The following is a 12,996-nucleotide window of genomic DNA, read 5'->3' as shown; positions in this document are numbered from 1 at the left end:
AGTGAATGAAAGTGCAAAGTGAAAGTGAAGTCGCTCAGTCGTGTCAGACTCTTCACGACCCCATGGACTGCAGCCTACCAGGCTCCTCCGCCCATGGGAGTTTCCAGGCAAGGGTACCGGAGTGGGTTGCCATCACCTTCTCTGGATATTATTCTTTGCCTGTCAATATATTTACACCAGCCATCTGAATGACTAACTGGCATCCAATCAATAACTTTGTAAATCACTACCACAGTCTCAGGCAATAAAGACATACTTTAAAAGACAGAATTTTATCACTACTAAATACTAAGGATTACAAATTTCTTACATCAAGGTAATCTAGTGCAAGGAATGTCTCAGGTTCAGCTCTTTCCTCCTTCAGAAATCGAATACAATCTTTTGCTACCTTTTCAGAGGCTACAACAATGGCAACCATGTACCGACCAAAAAGTTTAGTAACAGCCAGCTGGTATTTCTTATGGATAGGATGACACAAGTCAAGTAGTCTTCCAAACTTAGCAGGTTTCAAAAAGGAGAAAAAAACAAACACATTAATGAGAAACATATAATTCATCACTTTTTAATGGAACAAAGCAGCACAGACCAAACTAATTTTACAAAATTATAATTTAACAGTCTCAAATGGAAAATAGAAATAAATTTCTGGTGGCTCAGACAGTAAAGAATCCGCCTGCAATGTGGGAGACCTGGTTTTGATCCCTGGGTTGGGAAGATTCCCTAGAGGAGGGCATAGCAATCCACTTCAGTAGTCTTGCCTGGAGAATCCCCATGGACAGAGGAACCTGGTGGGCTATGGTCCATGGGTTGCAGAGAGTCAGACACAACTGAGCTACTAAGTACTACACAGCACATGAGATATGTTAGGTGTGTCACATTTCATTTAACAAGAGACTAGTAAGGAGAGACTAGTCATACCAAGGTATTAAAGTATTTTACAAAGCTAGTGATTAAACAGTATTCATTCATGACCTTATTTATTAAGTAAGAATCTGTGAGGCATCTACTGCATGCAGGTACTGAGCCAGACACTGGGTAAACATGCCTGAACAAAACAGATCCTCTAACAATCACAGAGCTTTCAGATTAGTAGGGGAAGAAAATAATCAATAATTGTATGCATGTACAAAGCAGAGTTAAAATAGACACTGTGACTAAGCACAGAGTGCTCTGAGAATATATAACAGGGACCAGGCTGACCTGCAAGCCAGAGATGGCTTCCCACAGAGAAGTGTTTTTGAGGATCAGTCAAGAATCAGACTGAAGTTCAAAAAGTCTAGAAAACATCAGAATGCCAGCCGTCCTGTATCAATGCTCCCTAGCATTGTATTGTATCAATGTATTGAATGCTCTCGCAGATTCAATTTTACATCTTTAGACTCTTCATCCGCTAGGTTCTATGTCAGAAATACCAATTTCTTTATGATAGATCATCATTGTCTTTAATATTTATTATCTTGTTTTTTCTTCTCAATTCAGTCATGATTAACTCAAATCTGACTTCTAGGTCAGTAATTTGATTTTCAGCTATGTAACCCACTTTTTGCTATTTGCAATTTATTAGTTCAGTAATGTTTGTTCTTGATTTGTTTTCTTAGCTCTACAGTTTTTTTTTAATTTTATTCTAACTCATATTTGAATTTGACTTTGTGAATTCAAGCTGTTATTAAATTGTCTACAGCACAAAAAACTTATGGGGGATTTTGTTCTGCAACTTTCTTCCACAAGGCTATTTGACTTCTAAATGCCTTTTATTTTTTTTTTCTTTTAATATATGTACCTATGCGACTTCACTTTCACTTTTCACTTTCATGCATTGGAGAAGGAAATGGCAACCCACTCCAGTGTTCTTGCCTGGAAAATCCCAGGGACGGCGGAGCCTGGTGGGCTGCCATCTATGGGGTCACACAGAGTCGGACACGACTGAAGTGACTTAGCAGCAGCAGCAGCAGCATGCTGCCATACAGCTTCTCTTCACCTTTCCTGTATTTAATGTGGGCAGCTCTGTGTAAACCATTTATTTTCTGTGATGGATAATTTTTTTTGATTGTCTCACTTAAAACTGAGATGGTAAGCAACAAATGATGGACCAAGTATTTTCTGTTCTATATTCCAAGAATTTTCTGATTGCCCATCACCCAGACTTGAACTGGAGCGGGTTCCCATACCCTCCTCCTGGGGACCTTCCCGACCCAGGAATCACATCGGGGCCTCTGACACTGCAGGAAGACTCTTCACCAGGTGAGCTACCAGGGAGCCCAGGGCTTGAAAAGCGAGGGTAAGTAAGAGCTGTGCTAAAGCTATGCACATATTTTACTTGAATAACTGAGTTTTGTTCTTTCTTCAATTAATATCCCATACTAAGGTTTTTCTTCTTGGGGGAAAGAGAACAAATCCCGTTTTGGGGGAGAGGGCTTTGAATTGGCTTCTCAATTTAATGAAGAGCTCCAGAGCTTTCACTTCCATCTAAGAGAAGCAGAGGTCCATATTCTCTGATTCAATTTGAGTGCTAGTTTTTTACTCAGAAGGAAACAAACAAAAGTTTGCTTCTTGCAAAATTAAGGGATATTAAGTGAGAATTCTCAGGAATTAATTATCAGTTTGCCTTCTGCAGAATTAAGAATTAACAATGCTATATTTTAATCTTTAAAAACAAATCCTGGACTATTACTATTTTCTGAAGGTTAATAGAGCATGATGTATGAGCCCCTTTCCTCTTTTGGTTGTTGAACTAGTTTTTCACTAGTTTTTGTGATTTTCCTGGTATTGGGGTAAGAATTCTGTGACCCACCCTTATTCTTCTATCACTATCTAGAAACTAAGACTAACACTTAAGAGTCAGAAAGGCAAAAAGGATGCTATAAAGGAAATGAAGATGGGTGACCAGAGAAATAGGAAAACCAACAGTGTGGTATCAAGGAGGCCAACAAACAAGTGTTTCAAAAAGTGCAAGTGGTTAACAGTGTCAAATGCTGAAAAGGAAGGCTGCCATGAAACAAGGAGCACACAGTGTACACTGGTGTTAGTGACAAGAGAGTGAGATGACAGACCCCGATACCAAAAGAAATAATTCTATGAAGCTGACACCTCACATAACACGTTAGACATTGCTGCATTGGGGCTAATGAAATAAACTAGTAATACTGGATGAACAGTCAGATTTAGAGAATAAAAATTCACTGTTCAAAAGCAGGCCAACAATATCCACTGAAGAAAGTACTTTTTAAAAAAACTGAAGTCATGAAGAAAATGAGGTTTGAGGCTATGTGTCTACAAGGCAACAGACTATTTCATATACCCATATCCTTTGGGGATATCTGGACTTTCTGGGTAATGTGTTCATATCAATGTTTCTCCCCAATAATTACTTACCTATAGACATTACTGGGGATTATATACATTTTACTGCAGTTACTATTATGCCTTAAATATAAATAATAAAACACAAAATTTATAGGTTTCTGAAATAATATTACCTCCTAATAATTTCAAATTTTTAATCACAAATAAGAAAGCTTAGCCTTTTTATTTCAATTACCACTGAATCTGGGTAAAGTCTCTTAAGGTGTTCCAGAATCTCTGCTCTCTTTTGCTGACGTTTTCCTTCATGGGTATCAATTCCAGCATTCTGCAATTCACTTCTAATAAGATTCAACTCTTCATTAACTTCAGACATTCTTGATTTTGTTTTTTCTATTTCATTCACTAAGTTTTCCTCCTGCTCTTTTTTTTCTTTCAAGCAATTCCTATATGACAATAACAATAATACATTATACAGCAAAAAGAAAAACCAAAATTTAGGAAGTGCAATACACTCTAGCCTGGCATCACAGGGGAATGGGATAGTGCTCTATCAATTTCAAATGATGAAACATACAATATAATAAACCTAGCACCAAACATGAGCAAAAGATATTTTAATCATTCTTTCTTGAGTCAAAAGATACATATTTCTGGATTCTGAGAAGAAAGATCACTCACTATAACCAGAGCAATCATCATGAGCTTAACAGTAAGTAAATATCAATTTAAAAGAAATTCTTACTGATAGAATACTTAGGTGCTGACAGTTTTCATGACATACTTTTAATATAAAATATCAATACCAAAGGAGAGTTTTAAGTTTCACCACTGTTACACATTTATATTTTCAAAATCTCAACCTTAAGTGGTTAATTATAGTTTTTAAATATCTACAATGAAATAAAAAAACAATGGGAGAGTGAGAACATTATGATACAGGGGAAGCATTCACCACAAATATACAAGACCCTTGAGATACAAGAAAGCTGCAAGCAATTTTTTTTTACTATACCTACGTGCATGTTTTTGTATACTCCTCCAACTTCTCTATTCGCTTTTTATGATCTTCTATTTGTTCCTTTATTTGTTTTATATTTTCCTAAAACAGGAAATGAAATCTGAAATCAATTATAGCAACTCCAAACAAATAGTTTTTCACTAGATGCCTAGAACCTATAATAGCATGCATGTGTACATGCTAACTCACTTCAGTCATGTCCAATTCTTTTGTGACCATTTGGACCTTAGCCAACCAGGGTCCTCTGTCCATAGGATTCTCTAGGTGGGAATACTGAAGTGGGCTGCCATGCCCTCTATTCCAGGGGATCTTTCTCACCCAAAGATCGAACCCACGTTCTCCTGCAGCTCCTGCCCTGCAGGCAGATTCTTTATTGCCAAGCCACTGGGGAAGCCTATAATAGCATAAGTTGTTCTAAATTTGAAATATACATATATTGTTCTAAATTTGAAATATATAGATAACCATATGAAAATTCTCAGGAGAGTAAATTTTAATTTTGAAAAGGCAGTATGGTAAAGAGTTCTGAGGTTTTAGGAATCAAGGTTCAAATCCTGGCTCCATCATTTACTAGATATCTATCTTCAGCAAGTTTACTCTGGTAACTTCAAATCCCAAGGGGATTATTTTCAAATATCTATATACAGTCATATCTCTCTCTCAAACTCATTCAACAAATATTTATTCACAGCCTACCATGTACTAGAAACTACAGATACTATAATGAACAAGACAGAGTCTCTGCTCTCAAGGACTAAGGTTTGGTGGGAGAAACAGACAAGTAATTCCACTAGAGTGGCTCAATACTATAACTGTATAGGAATCTAAAAGGCAACTACAGGTTCGTGGAAGGAGAACTTCACAAGTCTTGCTCCATTCACTTTATCACTAAGTCCAAGGATTGTGGTAGTCTTAATTTGTTTATCTTTAACCTTTTCCCTGTCTAATTCATCCTGTGCATTACAGCAAGATTAATCTTACTCCTTTACTAAGTGATCTAGAACCAGGAGTTGCCACAAAGCAAGTCGCAATAAATGTAAGAAAACTAAAACATATCAAGCATGTTTTCTGACTACAACCGAGAATAGAAATCAAACAGAAGGAAAAAACTGCCAAAAAAACCAACATATGGAGACTAAACAATTATTATTAAACAACCAATGGATCACTGAAGAAATCAAAGAAGAAATTAAAAAAAAATACCTAGAGACAAAACACAATGATCCAAAACCTATGGAATGCAGCAAAAGTAGTCCTAAGAGGGGAGCTTATAGTGATTTAAGCTGAGGTAGCAGTTCAAAATGGCAACCCACTCCAGTATTCTTGCCTGGAGAATCCCAGGGATGGCGGAGCCTGGTGGGCTGCCGTCTACGGGGTCGCACAGGGTCGGACATGACTGAAGTGACTTGGCAGCAGCTCTGAATGGGAGATGTTTGCAAACAATGTATGTGGTAAGCGGTTAACATCCAAAATGTACAAAGAACTCATACAACTCAACATAAAAACAAGAACTAATTAAAAAATGGGCAGGTTATCTGAATAGACATTTTTCCAAGGAAGACATACAGATAGCAGGTGCACGAAAAGATGCTCAACATCATCAGAGAAATGCAAGTAAAATCACAATGAGATATCATCTCACCCCTATTAGAATGGCTGTTATCAAGAAGACAAGTATTGGCAAGGATGTGGAGAAAAGTGAACTTTTATGCACTACTGGTGGGAATGTAAATTGGTGCAGCTACTATGGAAAACAGTATGGCGATTCCTCACAAAATAAAAAGAGAACTACCATGTGATCCAGCAATACTAATCCTAGATATTTTAGTGAAGAAAAGAAAAAAGTAATTAGAAAAGATATGCACTCCCTTGTTCACTGCAGTATTATTTACAATAGTCAAGATATGAAAGCAACCTAAATGTCCATCGATAGATGAATGGATAAAGAAGGATGTGGTATATATACAATGGAATATTACTCAGCCATAAAAAAAGACAGACAAAAAGACAAAAAAAAAAGATATTGTACAAATGAAGAAATCAAAGTTCAAAGAAGTGAAATGATTTAGTTATACCAACACAGTCAGGGACAGGACAAGACTGGATGGAAGCCAAGTCTCTCTTACTCTAAGGCAGAATAGTATACTGCTGTCTTGATGGTCACCTCACATGCAGACTATTAAGCTCCTCTTGGGCTATGTCCTTAATGTTTCCAAATGACCTTTCACTTATGCTATTCGTTTTTTTCCCTTTAGTTATGCTCCTCCTAACCTCAGTGGACTGACCTACTTATAAGAACAGACAATAGCATCCACCTGTGCCTATCATCATGTTGTTGTTCAGTCGCTAAGTTATGTCTCACTCCTTGTGACCCCATGGACTGCAGCATGCCAGGCTTCCTTGCCCTTCACTATCTCCCAGTTTCCTCAAGCTCCTGTCCATTGAGTCAGTGATGCCACCTGACCATCTTATGTTCTGTTGCCCCCTTCTACTCCTCCCCTCAGTCTTTTCCAGCATCAGGGTTTTTTCCAATGAGACAGGTCTTCACATCAGGTAGCCAAAGTATTGGAGCTTCAGCATCAGTCCTTCCAATGAATATTTAGGGTTGATTTCCTTTAGGATTGACTGGTTTGATCTCCTTGCTGTCCAAGAGACTCTCAACAGTCCTCAGCACCACAGTTCAAAAGCTCAATTCTTTGGAACTCAGCCTTCTTTATGGTCCAAATTTCACATCTGTACGTGACTACTGGAAAAACCACAGCTTTGACTATATGGACCTTTGCTAGTAAAGTGATGTCTCTGCTTTCTAATACATTGTCTAGGTTTGTCATACCTTTCTTTCCAAGGAGTAAGCATCTTTTAATTTCAAGGCTGCAGTCACCATCCACAGTGATTTGGAGCCCAAGAAAATAAAATCTGTCACAGTTTCCACTTTTCCCCTTCTATTTGCCATGAAGTGGTAGGACAGGATGCTATGATCTTAGCTTTCTGAATGTTGAGTTTTAAGCCAGCTTTTTCATTCTCCTCTTTCACCTTTGTCAAGAAGCTCTTTAGTTCCTCTTTGCTTTCTGCCTATCATTATACAAGTATGCATAAAATGCTTACTGACTATGTGAAGGAAGACACTATTTTTATGTTATTTTTATCAGTTTCTTTATACTTTTTATTTTACTTATTTGGCTGTGCTCAGTCTTCACTGAGGCACGTGGGCTTCTCTCTTAAATTTGGTGCATGGGCTTAGTTGCCTCACGGCATGTGGGATCTTAGTTCCTCAACCAGGGATCAAACCTGCATCCCCTGCATTGGAAGGCGGAGTCAACCACTGGATCACCAGGGAAGTCCCTACACTGTCTATATCTTAGACTATGAAAGAGCACCTAAATGGTACTAAGCAGTCTAAAAGTCTAAATTAAAGAAAATTTAATTAATTCCTCATATCTGATGTAAAACCATTTATATACTTAAAAACAAATATAAAAAGGGAATAAAATTTCATGAAAAATAATTCTAAATCATTTATTGCACAAACCGAGGTACCTGAACTTCCCCATGTCTCCTCTTTTCAAATGCCCATCTATCTTCATCAGACCTCTGTTCCCACTGCAGCTTTTCCAACTGTTGGGTCATTATAGCCACTTTCTTTCTTACTTGTTCCTTAAGTTCTTTATACTGAACCAGCTGTATAAAGAGCATTTAACCATTGATAATTAATTTAAAGAAGTGTGAGAGGAAATTCTCTCTATATTCTTTACTAGCAGATAATTAAACTTATAAAAATGTTTTATATAAATTATACTATAATTAGCCATCTTCTCCAGCTAAGACAGCATGAACACAAAATGAACATCTTATTTAAAACTGTTTAGATAGATCAACAAGGTATTCAAAACCAACTCTATAAGGTCTCTGTAAGAAATTCTGTAAGAGAAAGCACATTAAAACTCATTAATGGTCCAGAGTAAGAGGAGTTCAAAGAAAATTACGTATTTTTCTATTTATACAGTCACAATTATTTTAGCATATATATTGTGAAATAAAGTTATCATAAAATTAATGAAAAAGATACATAATAGAAATTTAGTTGAAAGAATGTTTGAAAACTCTGAATTACAAATTTCTGGATATCTATTGTCGACTTCTATCTTGTATACTAAGTTGGATATTCATTAATCACTTAACATTTTAAACAATCTTAACCAATTTCCCTCCTGTCAATTAAGTGATCATGTCTCTTCAAAGCCATATATAATCTGACTTTTAACTTTTTAAAATATTCATGAGGAAAAAATAATTACCTTAAAAACATATGAATATAATTCATTTTATTACAAAATGATACCATGTAATCTTGCTGAAGTATTTTCTATGACTTTAGTTAACTCACAAATGTTATGATGTCATCTACTTTTATAAAGAAAAAACAGCCTAGTGTAAAGATTAAATTTAGATTCTCCATATAGGCTGAAAAATCAAAATCCCTATAGTTTAAATTTTGCAGACAATCTCTTAAAATAATCAGAAAGAGAAGTCATCCTTTAAATTCTAATCAAAAGGAAAAGCTGAAACAATAAAAACAAATGATTTCCCATATGCCAACTTTTTCACCTGACCAGCTTCTAGTTCAATGTCTCGCCCTTTATGTAACATTTCTTCCTCAATCTGCTTTTCAAAACTTCTCCATGCACCATCTAAATCAACCAGCTCTGTCTCTAAGGCTTTTATGTCATCCTCCTGTTTAGAACATTGTTTTTCACTGTCCTTTATTGATTTTTTAGCCACATCTAATTTCTTGAGGTGGTGAGAAGTATTTTCTTTAGCTTTAATGTATTGAGGCCTCTTCTGATTTAACAGTGCTTCAAGAGATCTAAAAAGAAAAATAAAGTTTGCTTTAAAGGAAAATTTTATATAAAGGCAAGAAGCTCTTCTGATCAAATTATACAGTTAAAAAGAAATGCTAAATATTGACTTTCAGAGACTGTAAGCACATCAGTGGTTGCCAGGTAAGAGGGAAAATCAAATAGGTGAAGCATTGGGGAATTTTTAAAGAGTGATAAACCACTCTGTATGATACTGCAGTGATGGTCATATGACATCATGCATTTGTCAAAACCTACAGAAATTTATAGCTCCAAGGGTGAACTTTAACACACAAATTTTATAAAAATCACTTAAAGGCGAGCGATCCCAGATAAAATATACAAAGTGACAAAATAATCTAACTGTAGTACAAATGTATGAAACAACCTTACTGAAGAGCGTAAGGGGAAACGTGTTAACCTAAGTAATGCTGGAAATGAGCAGAGTCCATAAAATTAAAAGCAAAAATAATTATACACAAGCCTTGTACTCTAGTTGATAAATTTGCTTCCCACAGGACATGGTTTAATAATTCTGGTACTGCCATACATGATTACTGGAATTGAACAATTAAGCAAATGGATATAATGTGGGACTTTCCTCATAGTCCACTGGTTAAGACTCCATGCTCCCACTGCAGGAGGCACGGGTTCAATTCCTGGTCAGGGAATTAAGATTCCACATGCTGTGTGGTGCAGCCAAAAAGCCCCCAAAAAACCATCAATAATGATGGCAGGCTGATACTATATTAGATAGATGATTTAATAATATAACACATATATTAAAAAATTTATGGTAGAGTCACTTTATTTATTTACTGGCCACACCATGTGGCTTGTGGGATTTTAGTTCCCCAACCAGAGCTTGAACCCCGGCCCTCAGCAACATGAACACAGAGTCCTAACCACTGGACCACCAGGGAATTCCCTGTATATGATACGCTGATGTTCCTGATGTACTATGATAATAATGGCATTTTACCTATGTGGTCTTCTTCCCCCAAACCCATAAACTTGTCTAATTATGAGAAAACTAAAAGAGAAATACTAATTGAGATACAGTCTACAAAAAGCTTGACCAATGCTTCTTAAAACTGTAAAGGATACCAATAACAAGGTTTAAGTCTGAAACTGTCACAACCAAGAGGACCTTAAGAAGACATGATAACTAAATATAATATGGTATACTGGATCAGAAAAAGAACATTAAAACATAAAAAAATGAATTAAGTATGGAATTTAGTTAGTAATAATGAATAAATATGGATTAATTAATTCTGACAAGTGTAGCATACTAATAATGTAAGATGTTATTTGTTGTTCAGTAGCTAAGTTGTGTCTGACTCTTTGCAACCCCATGGACTGCGGCACGCCAGGCTTCCCTGTCCTTCACTATCTCCAGGAGTTTGCTCAAACTCATTTCCACTGAAGTGGTGATGCCATCCAACCATCTCATCCTCTGTAGCCCCCTCCTCCTCCTTTTCTAAGTGAGAGAAATTGAGTGTGGGGAATATGGGAACTCTCTACACTACCTTTATAATTTTTTTGTATATCCAAAAGTATTCCAAAGTAAAAAGTTTATTTAAAAATTCAACTTTCAAAGCATCACTTAATATTCCTATCAATCTAAATAAAATCCAGCTGTTAATAATGATTTTGAAAACTCACTTTAATTCTTTTTCTGTTTGTTGTAGTTGTCTGCTCAACATTCCATGTTCCTTTTTCTTGGCTTTAACTATGTTTTCATGATGAGAAAGAGACTCTTTTGTGACACTCAAATTCTTATTCACACGCTCTAACTCAGTATATAAAAAATTAATTTTTTTCTCATTGTGATACAGTCTGAAAAGCTGCAGTTGTATCTTGTTAATTTTCAGTTCTTCAAGGAGATTCTGGTAACGGTCTGCCTACAACAGTGAAATTCAACAACAGTTAAGAGGGAGTATATCTTACACTGACCTATCATAGACTCAACTAAAATACTAACAAATGATCTCTAATGAATTTTCATTTATATCATTAACAAATTATATTCTTGCCCAAAGTACCATTATTGGGAGAAGGCTTCTGCATATACTTCTACAATAAACCAGTGAAGGATTTTATATTCATGCACACAGTGGTATGGTGGTAAGAACCGTATGTTAGTCACTCAGTTGTGTCCGACTCTTTACGACCCCATGGACTGTAGCCCACCAGGCTCCTCTGTCCATGGGATTCTCCAGGCAAGAATACTGGAGTGGGTTGCCATTTTCTTCTCCAAAAGAACTATTTGGGGCACCCACTAACGGAGTCCTATCCCACTTCTGTCTTGACCTCAGAAGTTTGGCAAGCAAGTCTGACATCAGCTTCCCCACTTGTAAACTAAAGGAAGTAATATCACTTTTAAAGTTCTAGCGATTTTAAATTCAAAGATTCCAGGTAAAATTTCTTCTATAGAATGCAATTTTTTCTATGAATAGAACTAATAGGACTGTTAAAGTTCTAAATTACATGTGAGATGGGAGAATTTCCTGAGTATTTGTACCATTAGTAAAGAAAAAAGGAATGTTCTACCTTAAGAAGAAAACTCTTAATCAATGAAATATTCCAAGTAACAGGTAAACAGCCATCTGCTAGGATGTTAAAAATAATCATGAAGTTGGACTATTCTAACTATCCTTATAATGTTTAAAAGTTCTGCAATTCTATTCTGCTATAAGCTCTTTTAGTATATTACAAATACTATACCAAGAACACACACACACTTATAAAAATCTGAAGCAACAGAGAAAAATCACTAACAAGGAACACGTCCACCTTTCATTTATTTTTTCAAATATTTATTAACTGGCTATTGTGTGCCAGGCCCTCTTCTATGTGCTGTGAAATATGGTAGGGAACAAGGTAGAAAGAGTCTCTGCTCTTCATAGATTACAACCAAGTTATCCTAGTGGGGCAGGGAGGGAAGCTGAGTCAGAGAATAAATAAGCAATAAATAATACACAAGATAATTTCATACAGCAAAATATGCTACAAAAGAAACAAAATAGAGTAATGCAATAGTACCAGCGAAGGGATGCTAATTTAGATTGGGAGAGTGGACAGCAAATGTCTGGCTGAGAAAATGGCTTCTTTATGAAAACTTGAATGAGAGTATTAGTCATGTAAAAATCAGGCACACAATTATCTAGGCAGAGGAAACAGCAAAAGCTCTAGAACACAAGAGAACGTGGTATTTTCAATAAATGATAAAGGTCAATGTGGTTGAAGAGTAAAGGAAGTTAAAGTTTCAGAGGTGAACAAGAGGCAGATCAGTAGGCTGGGAAGGGAGACTAGATTCTCAGTGCAGTGGAAAGCACTGCTCCAAAAGAGATTTTATGTAAAACAATGGCAAAATCTGCTTTGCATTTGATAAAGAATACTCTAAAGGCAAACAATAATCAACAGTTTACAAGGCACTACACCAGGCGCTGTGAAGGGCACCAAGAAATACCACAGAATAGCATTTACAAAGTGTGACCATGGCCTCCTAGAGTTCCCGAACACCCTTTCATGGAGCCCCTGAAATCAAAACTATTTTCATAATAATACTCAGATTTCATTTGTCTTTTTACTGTGTTGACATTTGCACCAATGGTGTAAAAGCCAAAGGAGGGTAAAGTTCCTAGGTCTCACCACAGGTTCAACACAGAAACAGATATGAGAATTCACTGTTTTCTATTAAGCCAGATATTCATGAAATTATAAAAAGGTAAAACAATACTACCCTTCTAATTATTTGGTTTTAGAAAACTCAGTTTATTTTTCATAAAAATATGCTATTTATACTAACATGCA

At 36.2% G+C, this 12,996-nt stretch overlaps 1 protein-coding gene across 1 annotated transcript in view; it reads right to left on the bottom strand.

Annotated features, from left to right (window-relative positions):
• SMC1B (structural maintenance of chromosomes 1B) overlaps positions 1-12,996 on the bottom strand; it is a 73,071-nt gene that overhangs the window by 52,016 nt on the left and 8,059 nt on the right. Inside the window, exons 5-10 of the mRNA XM_043881634.1 lie at positions 10,846-11,084; positions 8,927-9,185; positions 7,859-7,999; positions 4,320-4,402; positions 3,539-3,746; positions 311-496 (exon numbers count right to left, since the gene is read on the bottom strand). Coding sequence (XP_043737569.1) covers positions 311-496; positions 3,539-3,746; positions 4,320-4,402; positions 7,859-7,999; positions 8,927-9,185; positions 10,846-11,084 — 1,116 coding nt within the window. The remainder of the gene's footprint in view (positions 1-310; positions 497-3,538; positions 3,747-4,319; positions 4,403-7,858; positions 8,000-8,926; positions 9,186-10,845; positions 11,085-12,996) is intronic.

Source organism: Cervus elaphus, chromosome 22, assembly GCF_910594005.1.
Source record: "Cervus elaphus chromosome 22, mCerEla1.1, whole genome shotgun sequence".
Classification (NCBI taxonomy): domain Eukaryota; kingdom Metazoa; phylum Chordata; class Mammalia; order Artiodactyla; family Cervidae; genus Cervus; species Cervus elaphus.
This window is presented reverse-complemented; position numbering and strand designations above follow the sequence as displayed.